Source organism: Pomacea canaliculata, linkage group LG9, assembly GCF_003073045.1.
Source record: "Pomacea canaliculata isolate SZHN2017 linkage group LG9, ASM307304v1, whole genome shotgun sequence".
Lineage (NCBI taxonomy): Eukaryota > Metazoa > Mollusca > Gastropoda > Architaenioglossa > Ampullariidae > Pomacea > Pomacea canaliculata.
Window position 1 is genome coordinate 10,490,823 of NC_037598.1, and position 26,812 is coordinate 10,517,634.

The 26,812-nt window shown below is 33.7% G+C and overlaps 2 protein-coding genes across 44 annotated transcripts; both read right to left on the minus strand.

Moving 5' to 3' along the window:
• Positions 1-278: 278 nt before the first annotated feature.
• LOC112572873 (multiple epidermal growth factor-like domains protein 10) lies at positions 279-7,062 on the minus strand. Of its 2 annotated transcripts, none has more exons than XM_025252853.1 (13): positions 6,547-7,062; positions 5,736-5,873; positions 5,142-5,279; positions 4,725-4,762; positions 4,306-4,405; positions 3,685-3,722; positions 3,448-3,550; positions 2,937-2,974; positions 2,488-2,587; positions 1,901-1,938; positions 1,406-1,505; positions 1,020-1,057; positions 279-683 (listed from the first exon to the last, which is right to left on the minus strand). In XM_025252853.1, the coding sequence occupies exons 1-13, from the start codon at positions 6,956-6,958 to the stop codon at positions 585-587; spliced, it is 1,380 nt and encodes a 459-aa protein (XP_025108638.1). In that variant the 5' UTR covers positions 6,959-7,062; the 3' UTR covers positions 279-584. The 2 variants fall into 2 exon arrangements, with proteins under 2 accessions (XP_025108638.1, XP_025108637.1); XM_025252852.1 differs by having other exon boundaries at positions 279-686.
• A 1,182-nt stretch (positions 7,063-8,244) lies between these two features.
• Positions 8,245-26,065, minus strand: LOC112572865 (multiple epidermal growth factor-like domains protein 6). 42 transcript variants are annotated; one of them, XM_025252799.1, is made up of 42 exons: positions 25,735-26,065; positions 25,398-25,532; positions 25,025-25,162; positions 24,610-24,647; positions 24,124-24,223; positions 23,531-23,568; positions 23,266-23,365; positions 22,816-22,853; positions 22,546-22,645; positions 22,151-22,188; positions 21,873-21,972; positions 21,369-21,406; positions 20,598-20,697; positions 20,214-20,251; positions 19,935-20,034; positions 19,752-19,789; positions 19,493-19,592; positions 19,039-19,076; positions 18,770-18,869; positions 18,379-18,416; positions 18,101-18,200; positions 17,613-17,650; positions 16,836-16,935; positions 16,538-16,575; positions 16,128-16,227; positions 15,298-15,335; positions 15,026-15,125; positions 14,641-14,678; positions 14,362-14,461; positions 13,863-13,896; positions 13,090-13,193; positions 12,240-12,277; positions 11,833-11,932; positions 11,534-11,571; positions 10,800-10,899; positions 10,291-10,328; positions 10,078-10,177; positions 9,690-9,727; positions 9,482-9,581; positions 9,043-9,080; positions 8,629-8,710; positions 8,245-8,370 (listed from the first exon to the last, which is right to left on the minus strand). In XM_025252799.1, the coding sequence occupies exons 1-42, from the start codon at positions 25,949-25,951 to the stop codon at positions 8,288-8,290; spliced, it is 3,177 nt and encodes a 1,058-aa protein (XP_025108584.1). In that variant the 5' UTR covers positions 25,952-26,065; the 3' UTR covers positions 8,245-8,287. The 42 variants fall into 42 exon arrangements, with proteins under 42 accessions (XP_025108584.1, XP_025108583.1, XP_025108590.1 ...); XM_025252798.1 differs by having other exon boundaries at positions 13,090-13,189; positions 13,859-13,896; XM_025252805.1 differs by lacking the exons at positions 22,816-22,853; positions 23,266-23,365 and having other exon boundaries at positions 13,090-13,189; positions 13,859-13,896.
• Between the last annotated feature and the right edge of the window lie 747 nt (positions 26,066-26,812).

A 26,812-nucleotide genomic window follows, 5' to 3' on the forward strand; every position in this document is an offset into this window, starting at 1 on the left:
AACAGGGAGCTAACTGCAGACGGATATAATAAAATCGTCTTTTCCTGCTGAATAGCTTCCCTTTGACTACAGATGCGATGGAGAGTAGACATGCACAGTTTGACTTTTGTATCTCTTTCCATACTAGAGCACTATCATCATCTGTTTACATTGGTTATATGTGGAAAGCTACCTCAGGATCATTCTCGCTTTTAGCCTTGGCTCGCAGTACATGATCGAGTAAGTCAACAACTCAAAGAACAAGCATTATGATTAAAGACAACACATTCATAGCTCACCAAAGGTATTTTTATTAAATAAAAAATATTGGAAATGAAGCAATGTAAACCATCAAAGACAAATTAAGGCTCATTGCAGAGCTTCAAACTATCGAAACATAATGTACATTTTTAAAATCATAAGCTAATATATTTTAAAAGAGGTAAAGATGTTTAGTACAAATTTTGTTCAAGAAATAGTAAATCCTTGCATCATCAAAAATATACATTAAAAGCTAGAATAATTACAAGCACTAATTATGAGACTTAAACACTTTTATGTTCAAAGAAAGCATGCAATTTCCGCTCAGGCACGTTCAAGAACTTTCAAAATATTCTTACATCTGGGTAGAAGCCATAGTCGCAATCTCGTGTCATGGGGTTACAACCGCTGAAATAGCCAGTCCTTGTACGTCTGTCAAAAACCTTCTTGGTAAATAGAAATAAAAATTAGAAACTTGTGCATGTACTTTTGTATTGTAAAATACTTTTAGTGGTGGAAAAAAACAAAGAGAGTAATTACAAACAGATGTCTACGACTACATAAGAAAGAAGGAAAAAGGCAATATGGAATACTGGGGGATAAGAAGAGATAAATTTAACGAATGAATTACGATTCTACTTTGTAGAAATGAACAATATAGGCTGCCAAAAGCTTATGTGTAAAAAGTGCATTATATTTTTTTTTCTAATTTGACTGCAAAAATCTATAATCTATGTTCTGTTTTAAGATAGCATCTCATCCGTGGCTCATTCACATACCTTAATGCAAAACCAACTGTACGTCCCATATGCACACTCTGAAAATAAAAATACATCCTCTTGGTGACTGCAGCTTAGACAGGTCTTGGCTACCTCTGATTAAGTTGCCGTTATATTTAGACCACCGTACAAGGCGTTCCCTACTTCCATTTAAAGGCGAATCTTAGAAATATAAAAACAATGATTTATTTAATTATTCAATATTTCAATGCTAATTTTGTAGCTAATAAGCTGTAATTGTGTATTTCAACACACTAGACAATCGCCTTTTAAAAATAATTATGAGAAATGTACAATTTGCAGATGTATGAGGAACTAAATTTCTAAAAATACTGTTTCATCGAAGAATAAAGGCAAAGAATGAAGAAATTGCAAAAGGGGCTTACTTTGTTTACAGAATGGATATTCATATCCTAAAGCACAGCCAGACAGGCATCGTCCTGTCACGTGATCGCATGTATTTCCACGTCGGCAATGACCACATTTCTGGAGGAAAAAAAGCTTAAAATTTCAAAAGTTTTAGGAACAACCTTTCTGTATTCACATAATAAAGGCAGGAACAAGTCAATTTAAAAATATAAAGCCCAAAAATGGGAAAAGTAAACTGCTTGTAATGGTGATTTATATTGACTGGATCCACACACATACACAGTCGCTCACAGAAATGATAAAAGCGGTAAAGTTCTTCGCGCGCAGGTCAAGCAATAGTGATAAAGAAGACTAGGTCAAAATTTATTTATTTATTTATTTATTTGGTCAAATCATCGCATGGATAAAGAAATGCTCATTGTATGCCATGTCTAACGCCTTCTTAAGGTCCTTTTCTCCTTTCTAACACCACTGACTGAGGCTTAAAATACCCGCTTCTAAAATCTTCTTACCCGTTTGCACGATCGTCCATAGAAACCCGCAGGACATGCTGACAATGAAATCAACAAATACATTTAATTTGAAGAAATTATTTTTTAATGATGAAGAATGTAAAACGATTAACAAAGTTAATAAACATCATGGTTAATGCATTGTAAATGTATCTTGTAAATATAAAAACACATTAAAATGCAGTTATTTTTCCTTTTAAAGTTTTCTCATATAAAGATCTAATTAAGCCAATAAATGCTGGTTTTAGTCTGTTGCTAAGCTACAACTTCAGCCTTCTCTTAAAAATATTTTTAACTCAATGATTGATTTTTGTGTCCGCTGTTAATAGTATAAAAAAAAAAAATTCAACCTAATAAAATAAACCTTAAAAAGTGGTGATGGTAGTCCTTCAATACGTCTTTTATATCTTAGTAGAATTCGTTAAGAAAGGGATTTAGTGCATAGAAACACTAATTTATCATTTTAGATCAAATTACTAATTGGTAATGAGTAATTTTATTCATGGATTTAAAAATAGCATGCAAAGCATATTTGTTCGAAATGCAAATTTCTCAGTTAAAAAAAGTCCAATCAAAAGTGAGCGTACTTTCTTTACAAAGTGGTGTTGTATACCCGTCGTCACAGCCCTTTGGACAACTTCCTGTCACGTGGTCACAGACTTTTCCGGCTTTGCATTTACCACACGGCTGCAGAAAACAAAATGTCGAATGTTGTCAGAATTCAGGAATAAATGCATCTGATATTTTACTACTGCAGTTGACCAAATCTTCTTTTTTATTTTACATTTAAGAAATTCTGCAGTGGCGATGAAGTAAATGCAATTTTTCATCATATATAGAAAACCTTAAAGCAATCAGAGAAGCAATGTGTGGGGAAAAGAAATCGCTCCGCCGACTTAGTTCCTTCCCTTTGACTACTAGATCCGCTCATTGTATGTCATGTCTACCTCCTTCTTGAAATCATTTGCTTCCTACGATTTGCTTCCTTGATATCACGACTGAATGAGGTTTATAATACACGCTAAGATCTTCTTACCTCGTTGCACAATCGTCCATAGAAACCGGCCGGACATTCTGAAAATGAAAGCAACAGATATATTTAGTTTGAAGAAAGTATTTTTTTAAGATAAAAAATATACGACATTTAACAAAATTAATAAACATCAGGTGTACGGTATTGTCGTATGTATTTTGTAAATATATAAAATGACATGATAATAGAGATAGTTATACTTTTGAAGTTTTCTCACAAATAATATTTTTAACACAATGATTGCTCTTTGTGTTTGTTGTTAAAAGTTAAAATTTAAGCTAACAAATAATCCTCAAAAATGGTGGCGGTAGTCATTTAATACGTTCTTTATAAAAATTATCTTCGTCGTATTCGTTAAGATAGTGATTTAGTACATAGAAATACTAATTTATGATTTACCAGCTAATTAAATAGGACATTCATTAATGGGATTTAGGAATAGCAGGCAAATAATAATATTCGTTCAGAATGCAAATTTCTCAGTTAAAAGAAGTCCAATCAAAAGTGAGCGTACTTTCTTGACAAAGGGGTGCTTTTGTATACCCGTCAGCACAGCCGTGTGGACAACTTCCTGTCACGTGGTCACACTCATCAAACACATGTTTGCATCTACACAGCTGCAGAAAACAAAATGTCGAATGTGTTGTCAAATAAAGAAAATAGTGTTCCTTGTATTTATAGTTAGTAACTGTTTAGAATTAATCTGCTAATTGCGAGAGCATAAAATGTTTTGTCGAGTACATTCACCTACCTGACTGCACTCAGGACCGTACCAGCCAAGTGGGCAGGCTGGAAGTAAAATACAGTATCACATTAATAAGCTCAAAACAAAAATCTTACGAGTGATTCTTATGTAAAGGTGGTGTAGCTATAGTGCTCAAAGTTGCATTATGCAGCTTTACATTTCAGTTTTCACTATGTCAAATTTTGGCCTTGTCCGATCTCGATAATCAAACGCAGAACTGCTCTTAATAAACAATAGAATGATAAAACAGTATACATGTAACTGACATACATATTTAGTGTTTTATGAACGTTTTAAGTAACTTAACTAATTACTTTTGTTTATCCTAATATATATATAAAGATCAATAGCCATGGTTGTTGGGAGTAAGTAATATTGCGAGTTTTTTTTTTTTTAACAGACATCGTATATTGGTAGGTATTTTCTTTCTTCAAATCTCTAAATGCACGATTTTGTAAGTTGTAAACTAAAGCACATAGAAGCAAAAGCTGATTTCTTACTTTAGTGGAAACAATCAGCTGTCTTTATAAGCTAGCTGAGAAGAAGACTTCATTACCATATCGTAGGAAACTGCACTAGCTATACATATTCTATTTGTTTACGTAGAACCACAGAAAACAAACTTACTTTCATTGCAGTGAGATCCCTCATATCCATCCTTACAGCCCTGTGAACAAACTCCTGTCACACTGTTACACGTGTCCGGACTTTTACACTGACCGCAGGACTGGCACAGAGAGACATCATTGGAGGTCACGTGAGTACACTAGAGTCATGTGACTAGTGTCCATGTTATTAAAACTGAGATTTGAGTAGAGGTCCCGTGTTTACCTAAGACACGTTTAAACTACAACATTTATAATTTATTCATACATACACACCTAATGAATATCTATATAAGATTACTTAAAGTACTGTTCTATTGATTTATACTCGTTACCTCACACTACTGTTTATGATATTAATATTGGTATTAACTGCAGTGTGGTAAGCTGTTATCTGCTGAAGACAGAAGACCAATGAACGAAGAGGTTTCAGTCTCGTACCTGGTTACACGAGGTACCATGGTAACCAGCAGGACACGCTGGAAAATAAACAGCAGCAATGTTGCAAGTCTCAACAAAAGTCGGGATAACTATAAACAATAAATAAGTATAATTAATTAAAAAAACATGTGCTGTAAGACATAATTTGCTTTTGATACTTGCGATAAATTGTTCAATACTATTTTTAAAAATGCAAATATTTTGTCTTTCAAAGCTTCCCGAAGTGTACCTCTTGTAGAAGTAAAGGATATTTATTATCATGCTTATGTGCCTTAGTTAATTAAAAAAAAATGAAAGCTACAAAAGTAAATAAATCAAAATTAAATTATATATTTATATATATCTTATAAACCTATAAATAAAAACCGCATCACTGGAATGCTATAGAAATAAATAAAAGTGATAAAATAATCTCACGTGTGTTGCAGTGTTCAGTCGTATAGCCAGCCATACAGCCGTCCGGACACACTCCTGTAACAGGGTCACAGTGTGTGTCCTCGCTACAATGGCCACAAGTCAAGTTGCAGTCAGGACCATGGAAACTTTGTGAACATCCTTGTGTGGACAGGTGAATAAAGTAGTTTATATTACAGAGCTGTGTTGGATTTTAAATTATATTTGTGTTTATTATTTCATTGGCAGATATAATCCATCGTGTAACAGCTACCTTACTAATAACTGTTAAACTTGTTTTTGAATATTTTCTTAGAAGCAAGGATCTATAAATTCATTTCGTTTTACACCGTCAACTGTGTCTTTAAGCACACTAAGTAGAATATGTGACTATACAGAGCATGATTTTGTTAGTTATAACTTGTTTCCGTGAAAAATAATTTAAGAACCCATAACTTCACAAGGACATAGAGATATTCTGTGGAACTAAACATGCGTTTATAAAAGGTAAAATCTGACTACAAGTGAATATGTAGTGGAAGATAATCACTGCACTTAAAGCTCAGGGTTATGAAGACAGACAATGAACTCCCAATACTCGAGAGGTAAACAACTAACCCTCGTCACACCTGCTCCCTTGCCACCCAGCTGTACAGCCGTGAAGACAAACCTTGGTTTCTACATCACAAGACACGTTTGTGCAGCTCAGACACTCAAGACCTGTATCCTTGTGCCTCTCATAGACAGTAAAGTAAACTGGAAACTGGGAGAGATACATAAAGTTATCATATATAACCAAAACAATGTTACCTCTCAAAATTAAAATCAGTGAGTCACGGCAGGCTTTACTAGTATAACAAATTCTGTAATGTAACAAGTTTCACTAAAGAAAGAAAGAATTATTACAAGAGGAATAGTAGAATTTTATTATTTTTGCTGGATTAAATAATCTACTAAGTGATTAAAATCAGGTGCTGTTGCTTATGAGTAAATATAGAGTATTATTTTATTGTATGAACATAGATGCTGGTATAGATGTGTATGAATAAATGGAAGTAAGCTTGATACTAATGTCCCCATACATGTACTTCACTTGATGTTTGATGCAAGGTGTACACTTTGATGTTTGTTAAGCTGATTTACATTACATCCCATCTCCAGTAGTTTTCTGTGCATCGGTTTTCACACAGGATTTCATTCTTGAAGACACGAAGACATGTTTTCTTATACAGTTACGCATCAGTGCAGCTGATTAACAGTTTAATTATCAGTCTTGAAAACATGACTGACTGGGGAAAAAACTGACAATAAACTAAACACTTGGCATGATTCTGTTTGAAAGTAATTGCCACATGAAGTGGCAATCTTACATGTAGTAACTTCAATAAACGAGTATTTGTCTTTCGTCAGAATAAATTGAAATTCTTACCTGCCATACCCAGACACAAGCTTAGAAGCAGTATAACAAAAAAGTAAATTGCGATGAGTTTCCTAGTATTCTCGCTCTTTACTTTCGTTTTCGTCCTCTGTATCAAATCTGCCATCTTTGTCCTGGCTGCTTGCACTGTGGGCACCAGCTTCCTTTTCACACTTTCTATTTTAGGTTTCAGCTTTTCTTTTGCTCCTCGCAGTGCAGACAATAATTTTGTGTTCCATAGTTTTGTCTTGGTCCCGTGTACTGCAACCACAACCTCTGCTTCTTTCTGTTTATTTAATGACAAAGCAGTGACGTTGCACTCTTCCTCGCCGTTCTCATCACACCTTTCATCGTCGTTCACATCGCACCCTTCATCTTCATCGTCTTCGATGTTGATGTTGCTCTCTTGGAGTTTTCTACTCATTGTTCTGCAGTTCTACACCCGTGCAATGCCAGTATTCTCCAAGACTGACAGTGAATGTTATTTTGCGTCCAGCACAGCTCCTCCGAGTGCTAATTTATTCAAAGGTGATGTCATCACTGGAAGCATAGTTCAACGGTGTTTTCCGTTGGCTATATATAGACTTCTCTAGAACCACGCCATAATGTTAACCTTCTGCGATGTGATGCATGTGTAAGAAAGATCTTCAATTGACAGGATTTTTAAGTCTCTGCATGAAATGTTATCATGATTGTATGTGTATGTAGCTTCACCATCTTTCAGACAAACACAGATTAACTGTGTATGAGGTTTGTCACTCACTCCTCTCAAGGGTATATAAGGGGTTAATGTGTTATGTAACTGCGCTGCGTCTTCTATTGGCTGTGACTATTTTTAGAACATGGGTTTTTATCCCTCTAGGAATCAGCTGCACACAAGATTGTTTAGAGCTAGATGTCTGGCATCTAAGAAGAAGTCAGTGTCTTGTATTCACCATCCAGTCAATGTGTAGGGACATGTTGCACAGCCTGGACCATGGCTGCTAATACATTTATTGCCTGGGGCCGCAGCTATACTGGGTGTTCACATAATTCTTCTCTCAGTGGTTTAAAAATGAGTTTTCGTTCTAATCACGAGTTGCTTATCTTTATTTATTTAATAGTATTTGTCATATGCTTCATATGAATTGTTCAATATATATATCTTTTGATGGTGCATGTTACGAATAATGAAATAAAAACATTTTGTACTCATACAATCATTTGTTGCCAGGTAAACGATCCAAAATCATCGAGTAACAGTAAATTTCAAAATTAAATGGTTAATAACCATGTTATTTAGTGTAAATCTGCTGCTTCAGACCGGAAAATAGGTTCTTGAGGCTTTGTCTCGCAGTATATATATATAATCAAGTAACTCAACGACTCATGCACAGAACAAACATAATATTTAAAGACAGCATATTCATTAAAATCTCAAAAAAGTTCTTTATTCACAGAAAAATATCGGAAATGCTACACTTTAATCAGTGAAAAATCTCAAGTATTTTTCCAAGCTGAGCTTCAAACCTCCTGAATATTCTACGTTTTGAAATCATCAGCAAATACATCTATTTGAATAGAGATAAATATTTATGTATAAATTATGTCGCGAAAACCCTGGAGTAATAGACATTTCCTCTAAAAAGGAGACATAACAAAATAGAATATTTACAAACTCTGAGATTACAAAAGTTTTATGTTCAACTACTTTCCCCTCACGCACTCGCACAATTTACTTAGCAGAAGCATGATGATATAAACTCCACTTAGTTCATATAAACCAGACTGTAAGGATGGTAATAGAGGCAGCAGCCACGCAGCCGGTCAGAAAGATTCTCGCTGAAGCTGAGGTACCTGCAGCCAAAAAAAAATGCAAAGTATGTATTCAATATGAGACTACAGACATAATACTGATGCTTTAACATTTTACAGGGTAATAGCACTTGGTCAAGTTGTGTCATCTTTTTGCTCATCACTCATTTCATTCCATGAGCCTTTGCTTATACCATCAACTAGCAAGAAAAGATTATTGGCAACTTCAAAGACAGGATTACTGGGAATAAAAGCGATAGCTTTTAATTATAGAGAACTTCAAAGACAACTTGCTTTTACCTGCATTATTTTGACCATCGTGGCCATAGGGGCAACCTCCTGTCTCAGGATCACAAACTCTATGTTTGCAGAGATTGCATGTCTTCCAGAGACAATTGTTTAGGAAAAACAGAAATGAAAATAATAAACATATGCATGCGTATGTATATTGTAAAACACTTCTACTCCTTCTAGTCATAATGGCAAAAACAAAAGGAGTAATGACAAACAATTAATTATCTATGGCAGCGTATAGAAGAAGACAAGATTAGATAATCTTAACGAACAAATGTAGACATTGCTGTATAGACCTTTTGTATTAAAAATTAAGACTACCGAACGACTAAACCTTTACTAAGCTGTCATACCTCATTTTATTTCATGAAATATGCTCTTTAAATACATAAAGATGTAGTTAAAAAATTATTAAAATACCATAAGGCAGTTAGGACCGTATGTACCACCGTAACAGCCTGCAACAAAGAAACAGTCATTTTACTGACCAGAAATATTCAAACACATATTTTGAAGACAGTTGGTATAAACAGTTAATCTAACTATAATAGTGATGTCAATTAATTTTTATGGTTTCTGCTTTGTATATAATTTTAGATAAACTATTTTCCGAGTGAATGTAGTGTCCGAGTAACAGCCCTGTAAGTTGTATTCAAAGCTGATGAATTTTTAATTCTTAAAAAGTCCTCGGTGAGTTCATGATGGATCATGATCATGTTGTGTTGTGGTTCTACATCATGTCATGGACTGTAAGACTGACAAAGCTTTAATGCCATTCACTCTGTCCATGCCTGTAGCCCTAATCTCCCAAAACTTCTTATTTTTTTGTAGAAAACAGACAAATTTGCAATGAACTTACTTTGTTTACAATCTGATTGTTGATATCCGCTGTCACAGCCGCCTTGGCATCTTCCTGTAACCTGATCGCATGCCCTTCCATATATGCATTTACCACATTTCTGGAGAATAGAATTTTATATAGATACTGTATAGATGTAAAAAAAACACCACTATATATTTAGCCGATTTAACTGTCCAGATTTATTTGCAAAACACAGTTAACATACCTGTCTGCAATCTTGACCATAGCTACCATCTGAGCACACTGAAAATAAAAATATGAAAACATGCCTTTTGTCAGTTCGCTTTAGATAGGTCTTTGCTACCTCTACTTATGTTGGAATTGTATCGACTGACACCACCCTACAACCCATTTTAAGGCGTCTTTGTTTCCATAAGTAGATACAATTTTATTGTTAAAAGAAAATTGTTCATTTTATGATTAAAAGCTACTTTTCATTTTTAAAAGTTAATAAAATATATTTTTGTATTTCAGCACACTAGAGAATCGTCCTTCTCAAACATTGACAAGCGTAACATTTGTACGGGGAACCAAGATGTACTTTTCATCGTAGAATAAAGACAAAGAATAACGAAACAGCATAACAGACTTACGTTTAATGCAATATGGTTGCTGGTATCCATCAGCACAGCCGTTTGGACATGTTCCTGTCACATGATCACATATATTCCCGAAATTGCATTGCCCACATGTCTGGAGAGAACAATGAACGATACATAATGCCAAATAAATTAATCATATTTTTATTAATTTAACTTCCATAATGTACTTTGAGATAAAACGTAACCCAGTACAGATTCACGTACCTCTCTGCAATCCTGACCATAGTGACCATGTGGGCATGCTGAAAATAAAAACATTCTGTCCAGGTGAGTTCAAGGGACAAATAAGCTGCCGAGGCCTGCTAAAGCTGGTATTGTACCTACACCACCATAAAAATCATTAAAACGCTTCTCATGCTTCATATTTTTTTTCTATATTTTGCTGAGTTTATCTTAGAAATACTGATAGCAGCCATTTTTGTCTAAGTCAAAAAAATGAAAAAAATATTGGACCTTTCGGAAATAAAAACAGATGATTCTTTATAATGCTTTTTTGAAATGAAGCTAGATATAGATCAAGTTAAAACAATTGTTTCTCGTAAAAAAAAGTCTATTTCTAAGGCATATCTTCACTATTCGTATACAGATATTGAATTTAGGAAAGGAGTACTTTAGCTAGCTCTAGACTCTTGATTTTAAACCGAACGTAAAAAAAAATATATATCTCCTCATCGAACAACACACAAAAACAAAGAATTAACAAGGAAGCTTACGTTCATTACAAAGTTGTGTTCGATATCCATTGTCACAACCATATGGACATCTTCCTGTCACGTGGTCACATGCATATCCGAATTTGCATTTACCACATGGCTGCAGAAAAGCAAAGTAAAAAGTCAGAAAAAATGGAATCTTCTATTTTTACTGATGTAGTTGAACAAGTCACCTGTTGTTCCTGTGTTCAGAAACGTCTACAGTATGAATAATACAGTCTACAGTACAAAGTACATTATCTATATATCAAGATAGAATTAATGAAACTGTAGGCGTAAAACCTTTTCATTTTACATTTGTTATCTTTTACATGTATATCATGCAACTGTATCTTAAAAATATACAAATTATAGCTCATCACCATAACAACACGCACGTGGTTATAACAATTATCAGTTAATTGCATCTCATGAGTTTTTGTAAAAATGTTGTTACGATTGTCTTCATGTTCTATCCCACTGTAAGCGTTAAATTGTTTTACCATGTAGATTTTTTACTAATCTGAATTATTCTAAGTTTCTAATGAACGATGTGTACGACTTTGATATTTTGTATCTATCCCACAAAACTTAAATAAATGCTTAGAGAATAAAACAGATTGACAGAATGAGTCTTTTTACATTAAGTAAAAGCTCAACTCATTGTATGTCGTATCCACCGCTTTCATCATGTCATTTGCTTCTTTAATAGCCTCACAGAATGAGGCTTGTAATACACGCAAAAGTCTTCTTACCTGGTTGCACCATGATCCATAGAAACCAGCATGACATCCTGAAAATGTAAGCAATAGGTAAAGTCATTTTTAAGAAAGTTATTTAAAAAAATGCAGAATATTTAAGTTAATAAATCTATGGTGATAATGTGTTGTTACAAGTTATTCGGAAGTAAAATTCACATTAAAATGCGCTTTTTGTTTTACTTTTTATAGTTTTCGATTTAAGGATATGGATAGGAAAAGAAAAGCCTTGCAAATAATATTTGTTCAAAAAGTTAATTTCTTAAGACAATAGTACCAATCAAAAGTCAGCGTACTTTCTTTACAACGTGCTGTTGTGTACCCGTCGTCACAGCCGTGTGGACAATTTCCTGTCACGTGGTCACATACATCTCCGGGTTTACATTTACCACATTGCTGGAGAAAGCAAAGTCAATAAATCATGTAAAATTCAGAAAATTAACGCGTCTGATTTGTTACTCATGCAATTGATGAAAATTCCTCTTGTTTTTACATTTAATTTTAAAAGTTCTACCTTGACGTTAAAAATATGTTCATAATATGTGATATGATAAATAAATAGTATATACAGTGAGAAAAAATAACAATGGTAACAAAGTATCATGCAAGGTACCAAAGATGTCATTTGCGATATAATTATTAAAAATTTAGAATCTATCTTCCATTTAAGGTAGCTTAAACTGTTGTGCCGTATTTTACTCACCTGTTTGCACTCAGAACCGTACGAGCCAGGTGAACATTCTGGAAGTAAAATACAGTAACATACTGAATAGAAAGCTTTCACTGTTTCCATGGTGTCCAGTCACTTAATCCCCAGACACTTCATCCCCGACACTTCATCCTTGACACTTCATCCCCTAGACTTTTAATCCCCAGACACTTCATCCCCTCCGATCATTAGCTTACCTTTCATATTAACAGCAATTACCTCGCGAACACTCAAGAACACTTTTCATATCATATTGTTGAAGAACATTAAATTTACTAGCTTATATGAACTTTAACTAATGTTGTAGATGTTCAAATGACGTTGAAGTTAATAGCATGATTTGAATTTGAATTATTTGAATTTCAATTAATAAATTTCAATTAAATTTTTCGCTGACTTCATAATTTTTATAGTTAAGGATTTAGTCTAGGGATTAAGTGTCTGGGGATTAAGTGTCTGGGGATTAAAAGTCTAGGGGATGAAGTGTCGGGGATGAAGTGTCGGGGATGAAGTGTCTGGGGATTAAGTGACTGGGAACCTGATTCCATATGTTAGCTTCTGGTCATATCAAATCTAGACAGAACAAAGCTCATAATTTCTTTTTATAAACAATACAGGGATAAATATAATATACATTTGATTTATATATGTTTATATTGTTTTTATGAACGTTTTCAGTTGCATGATTAAATACTGTCGCCGACCCTGAACATTATTTATCTAAACATTTGACAGCTATGGTTTTTCATGGGAATAAAATTGCTCTTTGATTTCATAGACATAGTACATTTGTAGCTTAAATGTATATTTTATAGTGAAAATGATGAATCAAACGTGAGCTCACTTTCTTTACAAAGTGCTGTTGTATACCCGTCTTCACAGCCGTGTGGACAATTTCCTGACACGTGGTCACACACATCTCCGGGTTTACAGTTACCACATTGCTGGCGAAAAGCAAAGTCAATAAATAATGTAACATTCAGAAAATAAACGCGTCTGATATTTTATTCAAGCAATTGATAAAATCTCCTCTTGTTATTACATTTAATTTTAAAAGTTCTACATTGGCTTAAAAATATCCTCATATATAATAAATAAATAGCATATACCGTGAGGGAAAAAGCGTAGACGCCAAATGTTTTCATCTTACAAATAGTAGCCTTTAACCTTTTTTATGCAACTGATAAATATGCGTTCAATCCTGTAAGCGTGCTTTCTAAAACGTGCTTTCATGGTCCAAACAAAGAATCAACAGAAGACAAATGAATTAAAAAGCAATCATATTTATTCTAAGAAATAAAACACAGCCCTTAAGTCATGGCTGATCACCATCAAAGTTTTACGAGATTATTTAAGGTATTAAACTGCTTTTAAAGAATTGAAGACAACGAATGTTGCTACATTGGTATTTACAAACATGCATAAATAAACTGGAAAGTAGCTAGGGGAGGGCATCCATGGGAGAAAGAGAGATCACGATTAAGAGACTGAATTGTTCCCCTTTGACTACCAGATATACCCATTGTATGTCCTGTCTACTACTTTCATATAATTACTTTTTTAATGTCTACACTCAATAAAATGAACATTGCTGTACACACTAATCTTCTTACCAGATTGCACGATGGTCCATAGAAGCCAGCAGCACATGCTGAAAATGTAAGCAAAAGGTATATTCAATTTGAAGAAAATTCTTCAATGTAGGATGAAGAATTGAAATATTTTTACAAAGTCAATGAACCTAGTAGGTTCAGGCGTTTTATACATATTTTAGGAATAAAGAAAAACATCGAAACACAGTTAACTTGCCTTTTAATGTTTTAACTCTTAAAAGTTGTTTTAAAAAATTAATAAATATTATTTTTACCTATTACTAATGTGTAATTGGGAAACATAGAAAGCATATAAATTTAATAACCATATCAAAAAAGGCTTCTGCATCCAAACATTGAACAAACACAATGATTTAAGTACATTAAATTGTCATGTCATGGCTCTAGAATCTATTTCTAATTAGCTAAGGAGGCATTTTTTGGATATATTTTAAGAATAGTATGCAAATATATACTTGTTGAAACTGTAAATTTCTGAGTTAAAATATACGAAACAGACGTACTTTCTTTACAAAGTGATGGTATAAACCCATCGTTACATCCGTTTGGACAATTTCCTGTCACGTGGTCACATACATCGCCTGCTTTACAGTTACCACATGACTGTAAAAAACAAATTGTCGAGTTTGTTGTCAAATAAGCCAAATATGTTTTATTAGAGCAACAAAATATCATGCAAGGTAGCAAACATGCCAGTTGTGTTATAATTATTAAAATTTTAGAATCTATCTTCCATTTAAGGTAGCTTAAACTGTTGTGCCGAGTACATTAATTTTACTCACCTGTTTGCACTCAGAACCGTACGAGCCAGGTGGACATTCTGGAAGTAAAATACAGTAACATACTGAACAGAGAGCTTTTCACTGGTTCCATATGTTAGCTTCTGGTCACATCAAATCTAGAAAGAACAATGCTCATAATTTTTTTCATAATCAATACAGTGATAAATATAATATACATTTGATTTATATTTGTATATATATTTTTTTGAACTTTTTCAGCTACATGACTAAATACTGTCGCTGACCCTGAACATTATTTATCTAAACATTTGACAGCTATGCTTTTTCATGGGAATAAAATTGCTCTTTGATTTCACAGACATAGTACATTTGTAGCTTAAATGTATATTTTATAGTGAAAATGATGAATCAAACGTGCGCGTACTTTCTTTACAAAGTGATGTTGTGTACCCGTCGTCACAGCCGTTTGAACAACTTCCTGTCACGTGGTCACATACATCGCCTGGTTTACAGTTACCACATGACTGTAGAAAACAAAATGTCGAATTTGTTGTAAAATAAGGCAAATACGTTGTCCCAGAGTAAAAAAGTATCATGGAAGATAGCGAACGTGACATTTGCGATATAATTATTAAATATTTAGAATATATATCTGTTTAAGTTGCTTATAATGTTGTGTCGAGTACATTCACCTACCTGTTTGCACTCAGGACCATACGAGCCAGGTGGACATTCTGGAAGTAAAATACAGTATCATACTGAACAGAAAGCTTTATACTGGTTCTACTATAAAGGCAGGGTTGTCCATGGGACATATTTTTCTATCCCGTCCCATCCCGTCCCATGGCAATTTATGCCTGTCCCATCCCGTCCCATCCCACGGGATGTTTCCTATGGGATTCCCATGATATTAACAATCCTATGGACAACACTGAAAACCACTTTTCGGCTTTTGTTCTATAATTCCTGCTACTTCACATACAATAGATGATTCAGAGGAAAGATTTAAATCCTTGATGAATGAAATAACAGTAAATTTATTTTGCAATATCAAGTATCGACTACCATGGGAAATACAAATGTGTGCTGTCCCATCCCATCCCATCCCATGGGACGTTTCCCATGGGATTCCCATGGGATTCCCATTCCTATGGACAACACTGTATAAAGGTCATGGGACTACACTGCTTACAATTACATCATAAAGCTTTACTTTTCATTTGTACATACCTTTGTTAATTTCAGTCATGTCAAGTCGAGAGAGAATAAAGCATATTATTTCTCTTCATAAACAATACAATGATGAAAAATAATATAAATTATACATATATATATATATAGTGTTTTAAAAACGTTTTCAGTTACTTGACTAAAAAATGTCCTTAACCCTTAAAATTATTTATCTAAATATTTGACAGCTATGGTTTTTAATGGGAAAAATTTGTTTTCACACACATAGTATATTTGTAGCTCTTATCTGAATTGTACATTTCTTAGTGAAAATGATGAATCAAACGTGTGCGTACTTTCTTTACAAAGTGATGTTGTGTACCCGTCGTCACAGCCATGTTGACAACTTCCTGTCACGTGGTCACATACATCTCCTGGTTTGCATTTACCACATGGCTGAAGAAAGCAAAATGTCATGTTCTATCCCACTGTAAGGGTTAAATTGTTTTACCATGTAGATTTTTATACAAGTCTGAATTATTCTAAGTTTCTAATGAACGATGTGTACGACTTTGATATTTTGTATCTATTCCGCAAAACTTAAATTAATGCGTTAGAGAATAAAACATAGATTGACTGAATGAGTCATTTTACATTCACTAGCAGTTCAACTCATTGTATGTCGTATCACCGCTTTTATCATGTCATTTGCTTCTTTAATAGCACCACAGAATGAGGCTTGTAATACACGCAAAAGTCTTCTTACCTGGTTGCACCATGATCCATAGAAACCAGCATGACATCCTGAAAATGTAAGCAATAGGTAAAGTCACTTTTAAAAAAGCTATTTAAAGAAATGAAGAATATTTAAGTTAATAAATCTATGGTGATAATGTGTTGTTACAAGTTATTCGGAAGTAAAATTCACATTTAAATACGTTTTTTGTTTACTTTTTATAGTTTTCGATTTAAGGATATCTATAGGAAACGAGACGCATTGGAAATAATATTCGTTCAAAAAGTTAATTTCTTAAGACAATAGTACCAATCAAAAGTCAGCGTACTTTCTTTACAACGTGCTGTTGTGTACCCGTCGTCACAGCCGTGTGGACAACTTCCTGTCACGTGGTCACACACATCTCCGGGTTTACATTTACCACATTGCTGGAGAAAGCAAAGTCAATAAATAATGTAAAATTCAGAAAATTAACGCGTCTGATTTGTTACTCATGCAATTGATAAAAACTGCTCTTGTTTTTACATTTAATTTTAAAAGTTCTACCTTGGCGTTAAAAATATGCTCATAATATGTGATATGATAAATAAATAGTATATACAGTGAGAAAAAAAGCGTAGACGCCAAATGTTTTCATCTTACAAATAGTAGCCTGTAACCATTTTTATGCAATTTATAAATATGCGTTCGTGCCTGTAAGTGTGCGTTCCTCCACGTGCTTTCGTGGTCCAAACAAAGAATTACCATTAGAAAAATGAAATAAAAAGCAGACTTTCGTATTCTAAGAAATAAAACACAGCCCTCAAGTCATGGCTGATTACCATTAACATGTTACGAGATTTTTGAGGCATTAACTTCTTTGAAATGAATTGAAGACAACGATGATTACTTCATTGGTGTTCTCCAACATGCATAAATAAACTTGAAAGCAGCTACAAGAAGAGGATGCGTACGAGAAAGGGAGATCACGATTAAGGAACTGAATTGTTTCCCTTTGACTACCAGATATACCCATTGCATGTCCTGTCTACCACTTTCATTAAATTGCTTTTTCAATACCTACACTCAAGAAAATGAATCTTGCTATACACGCTAATCTTCTTACCTGATTGCACGATGGTCCGTAGAAGCCAGAAAGACATGCTGAAAATGAAAGTAATAAGTAAAGTCAATTTTTCAATTTTTAATGTAAAACATTTTACAAAGTCAATGAACCTAATAGGGTGATGTGCTTTAAACATATTTTAGGATAAAAAGAAAACATCGAAATACATTTATGTTGCCTTTTAATGTTTTAACTCTTAAAAGTATTTTTAAAACACAAAAATATTGTTTTTTACCTGTGGGTAATGTATAATGTGTAAACAGAGAAAGCATAATTATAAATTGAATAACCCTAAACAAAAAGGCATCTGGATCCGAACATTGAACTAACACAAAGATTTAAGTATATTTAATTGCTACATCATGGTTCTAGAATCAATTTCTAATTAGCCAAAAAGGAATATGGTTGAGCGATTTTTTAAAAAAGGATGTAATTAATACTTGTTCAAACTGTAAATTTCTGAGTTAAAATAAATGAAATAGACGTACTTTCTTTACAAAGTGATGGTATAAACCCATCGTTACAGCCGTTTGGACAATTTCCTGTCACGTGGTCACACACATCGCCTGCTTTACAGTTACCACATGACTGTAGAAAACAAATTGTCGATATTGTTGTCAAATAAGCCAAATACATTTTATTAGAGCAACAAAATATCATGCAAGGTACCAAACATGCCAGTTGTGTTATAATTATTAACATTTAGAATCTATCTTCCATTTAAGGTAGCTTAAACTGTTGTGCCGAGTACATTAATTTTACTCACCTGTTTGCACTCAGAACCGTACGAGCCAGGTGGACATTCTGGAAGTAAAATACAGTAACATACTGAACAGAAAGTTTTTCACTGGTTCCATATGTAAGCTTCTGGTCATATTAAATCTAGAAAGAACAATGCTCATAATTTCTTTTCATAAACAATACAGTGATAAATATAATATACATTTAATTTATATTTGTATATATATTTTTTGAACGTTTTCATTTACATGACTAAATACTGTCGCTGACGTGGAAAATTATTTATCTAAACATTTGACAACTATGGTTTTGCATGGGAAAAAAATTGCTCTTTGATTTCACAGACATAGTACATTTGTAGCTTTTATCTGATATGTATATTTTATAGTGAAATGATGAATCAAACGTGCGCGTACTTTCTTTACAAAGTGATGTTGTATACCCGTCATCACAGCCGTTTGGACAATTTCCTGTCACGTGGTCACATACATCTCCGGGTTTACAGTTACCACATGACTGTAGAAAACAAAATGTCGAATTTGTTGTAAAATAAGGCAAATACGTTGTCCCAGAGTAAAAAAGTATCATGGAAGATAGAAAACATGACATTTGCGATATAGTTGTTAAATATTTAGAATCTATATCTGTTTAAGTAGCTTATAATGTGTCGAGTACATTCACTCACCTGTTTGCACTCAGGACCATACGAGCCAGGTGGACATTCTGGAAGTATAATACAGCAACATACTGAACAGAAAGCTTTATACTGGTTCTACTGTAAAGGTCAATGGACTACACTGCTTACAATTACATCATAAAGCTTTACTTTTCATTTGTACATACGTTTGTTAACTTCTGTCATGTCAAGTCGAGAGAGAATAAAGCATATTATTTCTCTTCATAAGCAATACAGTGATTAAAAATAATATAAATTATACATATATATATATAGTGTTTTAAAAACGTTTTCAGTTACTTGACTAAAAAATGTCCTTAACCCTTAAAATTATTTATCTAAACATTTGACAGCTATGGTTTTTAATGGGAAAAAAATTTGTTTTCACACACATAGTATATATGTAGCTCTTATCTGAATTGTATATTTCTTAGTGAAAATGATGAATCAAACGTGTGCGTACTTTCCTTACAAAGGGATGTTGTATACCCGTCGTCACAGCCATGTTGACAACTTCCTGTCACGTGGTCACATACATCTCCGGGTTTGCAATTACCACATGACTGAAGAAAACAAAATTGCGAATGTGATATCAAATAAAGCCAAGAATTTTCTCTGAGTTACAAATCCTTCACTATTTCGATGTAGGAACGTGTCGTCTGTGTTATAATTACTAAATGTTTAGAATCTGCATAAATTCTGTGCCGAGAAAATTCTCTTACCTGTTTGCACTCAGGACCGTACGAGCCAGGTGGACATGCTGGAAGTAAAATACAGTAACATACTGAACAGAGAGCTTTTCGCTGGTTCTTCTGTAAAGGTGGTGTAAATAAACTGCTCAAAACTGCATTATACAGCTTTACTTTTCATTTGTCACATTTGTAAAATAAATGAAATAGACGTACTTTCTTTACAAAGTGATGGTATAAACCCATCGTTACAGCCGTTTGGACAATTTCCTGTCACGTGGTCACACACATCGCCTGCTTTACAGTTACCACATGACTGTAGAAAACAAATTGTCGAAATTGCTCTCAAATAAGCCAAAGAATTTTTATTAGGGTAACAAAGTATCATGCAAGGTACCAAACATGTCATTTGCGATATAATTATTAAAAATTTAGAATCTATCTTCCATTTAAGGTAGCGTAAACTGTTGTGCCGAGTACATTAATTTTACTCACCTGTGTGCACTCAGAACCGTACGAGCCAGGTGGACATTCTGGAAGTAAAATACAGTAACATACTGAACAGAGAGCTTTATACTGGTTCCATATGTTAGCTTCTGGTCATATCAACTCTAGACAGAACAAAGCTCATAATTTCTTTTCGTAAACAATACAGTGATAAATATAATATACATTTAATTTATATATGTATATATTGTTTTCATGAACGTTTTCAGTTACATGACTAAATACTGTCGCCGACCTTGACAATTATTTATCCAAACATTGGACAGCTATGGCTTTGCATTGAATAAAATTGCTCTTTGATTTCACATAGAGTACATTTGTAAAATAAATGTATATTTTATAGTGAAAATGATGAATCAAACGTGCACGTACTTTCTTTGCAAAGTGATGTTGTATACCCGTCTTCACAGCCGTTTGGACAATTTCCTGACACGTGGTCACATACATCTCCGGGTTTACAGTTACCACATTGCTGGCGAAAAGCAAAGTCAATAAATAATGTAAAATTGAGAAAATAAACGCGTCTGATATTTTATTCAAGCCATTGATAAAATCTCCTCTTGTTATTACATTTAATTTTATAAGTTCTACATTGGCTTAAAAAATATCCTCATATATAATAAATACATAGCATATACCGTGAGAGAAAAAGCGTAGACGCCAAATGTTTTCATCTTACAAATAGTAGCCTTTAACCTTTTTTATGCAACTGATAAATATGCGTTCAATCCTGTAAGCGTGCGTTTCTAAAACGTGCTTTCATGGTCCAAACAAAGAATCAACAGAAGACAAATGAATTAAAAAGCAATCATATTTATTCTAAGAAATAAAAACACAGCCTTAAGTCATGGCTGATCACCATCAAAGTTTTACGAGATTATTTAAGGTATTAAACTGCTTTTAAAGAATTGAAGACAACGAATGTTGCTACATTGGTATTTACAAACATGCATAAATAAACTGGAAAGTAGCTAGGGGAGGGCATCCATGGGAGAAAGAGAGATCACGATTAAGGGACTGAATTGTTCCCCTTTGACTACCAGATATACTCATTGTATGTCCTGTCTACTACTTTCATATAATTACTTTTTTAATATCTACACTCAATAAAATGAACATTGCTGTACACACTAATCTTCTTACCTGATTGCACGATGGTCCATAGAAGCCAGCAGCACATGCTGAAAATGTAAGCAAAAGGTATATTCAATTTGAAGAAAATTCTTCAATGTAGGATAAAGAATTGAAATATTTTTACAAAGTCAATAAACCTAATAGGTTGATGCGTTTTATACATATTTTAGGAATAAAGAAAAATATCGAAACACAGTTAACTTGCCTTTTAATGTTTTAACTCTTAAAAGTTGTTTTAAAAAATTAATAAATAATATTTTTACCTATTACTAATGTGTAATTTGGAAACATAGAAAGCATATAAATTTAATAACCATATCAAAAAAGGCTTCTGCATCCAAAAATTGAACAAACACAATGATTTAAGTACATTAAATTGTCATGTCATGACTCTACAATCTATTTCTAATTAGCTAAGAAGGCGTTTTTCGGATATATTTTTAAGAATAGTATGCAAATATATACTTTTTCAAACTGTAAATTTCTGAGTTAAAATATACGAAACAGACGTACTTTCTTTACAAAGTGATGGTATAAACCCATCGTTACAGCCGTTTGGACAATTTCCTGTCACGTGGTCACATACATCGCCTGCTTTACAGTTACCACATGACTGTAAAAAACAAATTGTCGAATTTGTTGTCAAATAAGCCAAATATGTTTTATTAGAGCAACAAAATATCATGCAAGGTAGCAAACATGCCAGTTGTGTTATAATTGTTAAAATTTAGAATCTATCTTCCATTTAAGGTAGCTTAAACTGTTGTGCCGAGTACATTTATTTTACTCACCAGTTTGCACTCAGAACCGTATGAGCCAGGTGGACATTCTGGAAGTAAAATACAGTCACATATTGAACAGAAAGCTTTATACTGGTTCCATATGTTAGCTTCTGGTCATATCAAATCTAGAAAGAACAATGCTCATAATTTCTTTCATAAACAATACAGTGATAAATATAATATACATTTAATTTATATTTGTATATATATATATATATTGAACTTTTTCAGTTACATGACTAAATACTGTCGCCGACCCTGAACATTATTTATCTAAACATTTGACAACTATGGTTTTTCATGGGAATAAAATTGCTCTTTGATTTCACAGACATAGTACATTTGTAGCTTTTATCTGATATGTATATTTTATAGTGAAAATGATGAATCAAACGTGAGCGTACCTTCTTTACAAAGTGATGTTGTGTACCCGTCGTCACAGCCGTTTGAACAATTTCCTGTCACGTGGTCACATACATCTCCGGGTTTACAGTTACCACATTGCTGTAGAAAACAAAATGTCGAATTTGTTGTAAAATAAGGCAAATACGCTGTCCCAGAGTAAACAAAGTATCATGGAAGATAGCAAACATGACATTTGCGATATAATTATTAAATATTTAGAATCTATATCTGTTTAAGTAGCTTATAATGTGTCGAGTACATTCACCTACCTGTTTGCACTCAGGACCATACGAGCCAGGTGGACATTCTGGAAGTAAAATACAGTATCATACTGAACAGAAAGCTTTATACTGGTTCTACTGTAAAGGTCATGGACTACACTGCTTACAATTACATCATAAAGCTTTACTTTTCATTTGTACATACGTTTGTTAATTTCAGTCATGTCAAGTCGAGAGAGAATAAAGCATCTTATTTCTCTTCATAAACAATACAATGATAAAAATAATATAAATTATACATATATATATATATAGTGTTTTAAAAATGTTTTATGTTACTTCACTTAAAACTGTCCTTGACCCTTAAAATTATTTATCTAAATATTTGACAGCTATGGTTTAATGGGAAAAATTTCTTTTCACAGCCATAGTATATATGTAGCTCTTATCTGAATTGTATATTTCTTAGTGAAAATGATGAATCAAACGTGTGCGTACTTTCTTTACAAAGTGATGTTGTATACCCGTCGTCACAGCCATGTTGACAACTTCCTGTCACGTGGTCACATACATCTCCTGGTTTGCATTTACCACATGGCTGAAGAAAACAAAATGTCGAATGTGATATCAAGTAAAGCCAAGAATTTTCTCTGAGTTACAAATCATTCACTATTTCGATATAGGAAACGTGTCGTCTGTGTTATAATTGTTAAATTTTTAGAATCTCCATAAATAATATTCTGTGCCTAGAACATTCTCTTACCTGTTTGCACTCAGGACCATAAGAGGCAGGTGGACATGCTGGAAGTAAAGTACAGTATCATACTGAACAGAGAGCTTTTCACTGGTTCTTCTGTAAAGGTGGTGTAAATAAACTGCTCAAAACTGAATTATACAGCTTTACTTTTCATTTGTCACTATTTTTCTAAACGTTACCCATGTCCGGTCTAGAGAGAATAAAGCGCATCATTTGTAATAATAAACAATAGAATAATAAAAATAATATACATATTGTGATTATATTGTCTTAACACATGTTTTGAGTTCTTAATTAAATATGGTTGTTGACCCTAAGTAGATATTTATATATTAATAGGTGGATGTAAGTATTACTTATGTTTAACAGACATCGTAGATTTGTAGCTATTTTTCTTTCTTGTCATCTCTGCATTCACGATTTTGTAAGTTGTAAAAAAGGTTATAAAAACAAATGCTGATTTCTTACTTGAGTGGAAACAATCAGCTGTGTTTATAAGGTACCTGACAAGACGACTTCCTTACTGTATCGTGAGAAAATGCAGTAGCTATACATATATATTCTATTTGTTTATATAGAACCACACAAAACAAACTTACTTTCATTGCAGTGAGATCCCTCATATCCATCCTTACAGCCCTGTGAACAAACTCCTGTCACACTGTTACAAGTGTCCGGACTTTGACACTCACCGCATGACTGGCACAGAGAGACATCATTGGAGGTCACGTGAGTATATTAGAGTCATGTGACTAGTGTCCATGTTATTAAACTAAAAACATTTCAGTAAAGGTCATTTCATCTTAGACACATTTAAAACGATAAGGACAAAGAAACAAATGTATAATACAGTTATTGATAATTTATTCATAAATACTTATTCATGAATATTTATGCATATGAATTTGTATGTTAAAGATTAAATTAAGTACTGTTGAATTGATAAACACTCATGATGTCACTAAAGTGAACGGTCTTAACATTATATTGAAATGGATTAAGTGCCATGCCCTTCCTGTTGTTATCTGCTGAGGACAGGGTGATCAGTGAACAAAGGTTAGAACTTTGATGTTTTAGTCTCGTACCTGGTTACACGACATTCCATAGTAGCCGGCAGGACACGCTGAAAATAAACAGCAGCAATGTTACAACAATAATTATATTATGAGAATAATTATAAACAATAAACGATAAAATTTATTCACAAAACACATGATGTAAAACATAATTTGTATTTCGATCCTTGACATAAAATTTTGAATACTGTTCTTAAAAGTGTGAATATATTTTTTCTTTCAAAGCGTTCTGAAGTGTACCTCTTGTAGTAAAAGAGATTCCTTATCGTGCTTATTTGTCTTAGTTTATTGACAGTTGAAAAATCCAAGCTAGAAAATAAAAATCAAAGTAACTTATATATAAACAATATTTTCAAAACAAAATAATAAAAACCGCATCATCGGAATATTATAGAAAGGAATAAAAGTGATAAAATAATCTCACGTGTGTTGCAGTGTTCAGTCCTATAGCCAGCCATACAGCCGTCCGGACACACTCCTTTAACAGGGTCACAGTGTGTGTCCTCGCTACACTGGCCACAAGTCAGATTGCAGTCAGGACCATGGAAACCTTGTAAACATCCTTGTGTGGACAGGTGAATAAAGTAGTTTTATACTACAGAGTTGAGTTGGATATAATCCATCATGTAACAACTATCTTTGATTTTAATAACTGTTAAACAAGCTTGTCATTTTCAAAGCTTTTGGGAAGTAAATATTAATAAATATACTTTGTTTTACACTGTACACTGTCTCTTCAAGCTAAGATTAAGAAGACTTACTATCAACTTTGAACACGTGAGAGGTAAACAACTTACCCTCGTCACACCTGCTCCCTTGCCACCCAGCTGTACAGCCGTGAAGACAAACCTTGCTTTCTACATCACAAGACGCGTTTCTGCAGTTCACACACTCAAGACCTGTATCCTTGTGTTTGTTTGTACTGGTGTAAACTAGAAACGTGACAAATACACAATATTATTATGTTTTATTGAAAAATAATAACCTTCCAAACTTTAACTAGTAAGTCGTGACAGGCTTTATATAACAATTATGTAATGCAACAGGATTACCAATGTCACAAGTTATTAATGTGATTTACTAGAAGCTTCTGTGAACAGTTATGTCTTGTCAAAAAAATAATAAAGATCTTACCTGCGATACCAATGCACAAGCTTAGAAGCAGTAGAACAGAGCAAATTACGATGAGTTTCCTAATATTGACACTCTTTACTTTCGTTTTCGTCCTCAAAGCAGTGTCGCTGCACTCTTCCTCGCTGTTCTCATCACAGCCTTTATCGTCGTCGACATCATACCCTTCATCTTTATCGTCGTCGATGTTGATGCTGCTCAGAAGGCGTTGTCTACTCATCGTTTTGCGTTTACAACCTCTTACTATGCACGTATTCTCTAAGATGGCGGTAAACGTTTTGCTTCCCGTGCAGCTGCAGCAAGTGGTGATGATATACGTGTGATTCTGTCACTAGCTGGGAGCATCGTGTTTTCCCGCTGGCGATATATATAGGAACACGCCACAATGCTTAACCCCTGTGCTCTCTTGAATACGTACAAAAGATCTTAATTTGAGAGGATTGTTCAATCGTTGTATGAAATGTTTTAGTGTTTTAATGTGTATGTAGCGTCACAATTTCTTAAATGAATGCATAAGTCGAACTTAGTATGAAATTTATCTATAAACTTTCATACAAGTAGTAAAGGGTTAATCTTTTCTGCCGCTGACGTGGCCTTACATTACGTGTGACTATTTTTAAAACACAGGCGTCTAAGCAAGAGTCGAGGGAGTAGGAGTACACAAGGTTGTTAGGTCAATGTCAGGTGACATGTTGTACAGTCTGGACCCTGGCTGATAATAAATGTGTCGCCTGGGTCCACAGCTATGATGGGAGAGTCCCTCCCTTAAGAAAAAATCTGGAACTGCAGGAAAATCTCCATGCTACCCCTTGACAGCGACTTACCCTAACTTAATAACTACCTCCCCTCCGCCTCCTTGTGACAGCAGTGTAGAGTATTTGCTTTATGAGAAGTTGTAGTCTAGACATACGTGTTTAGTTTATTCTGTGCTATCCATCCAACCTCATCTTTCTTTTTTTTTTTTTTTTTGACTTCTTTCAACCGACACGGCCATATCTTTCTAACTGATGTTAATAATTCTCCAGGTAACTAATCTGCTTCTTGCCGTCGTATCGCTTCTTGTTTTGACCTTTTCTGTAAA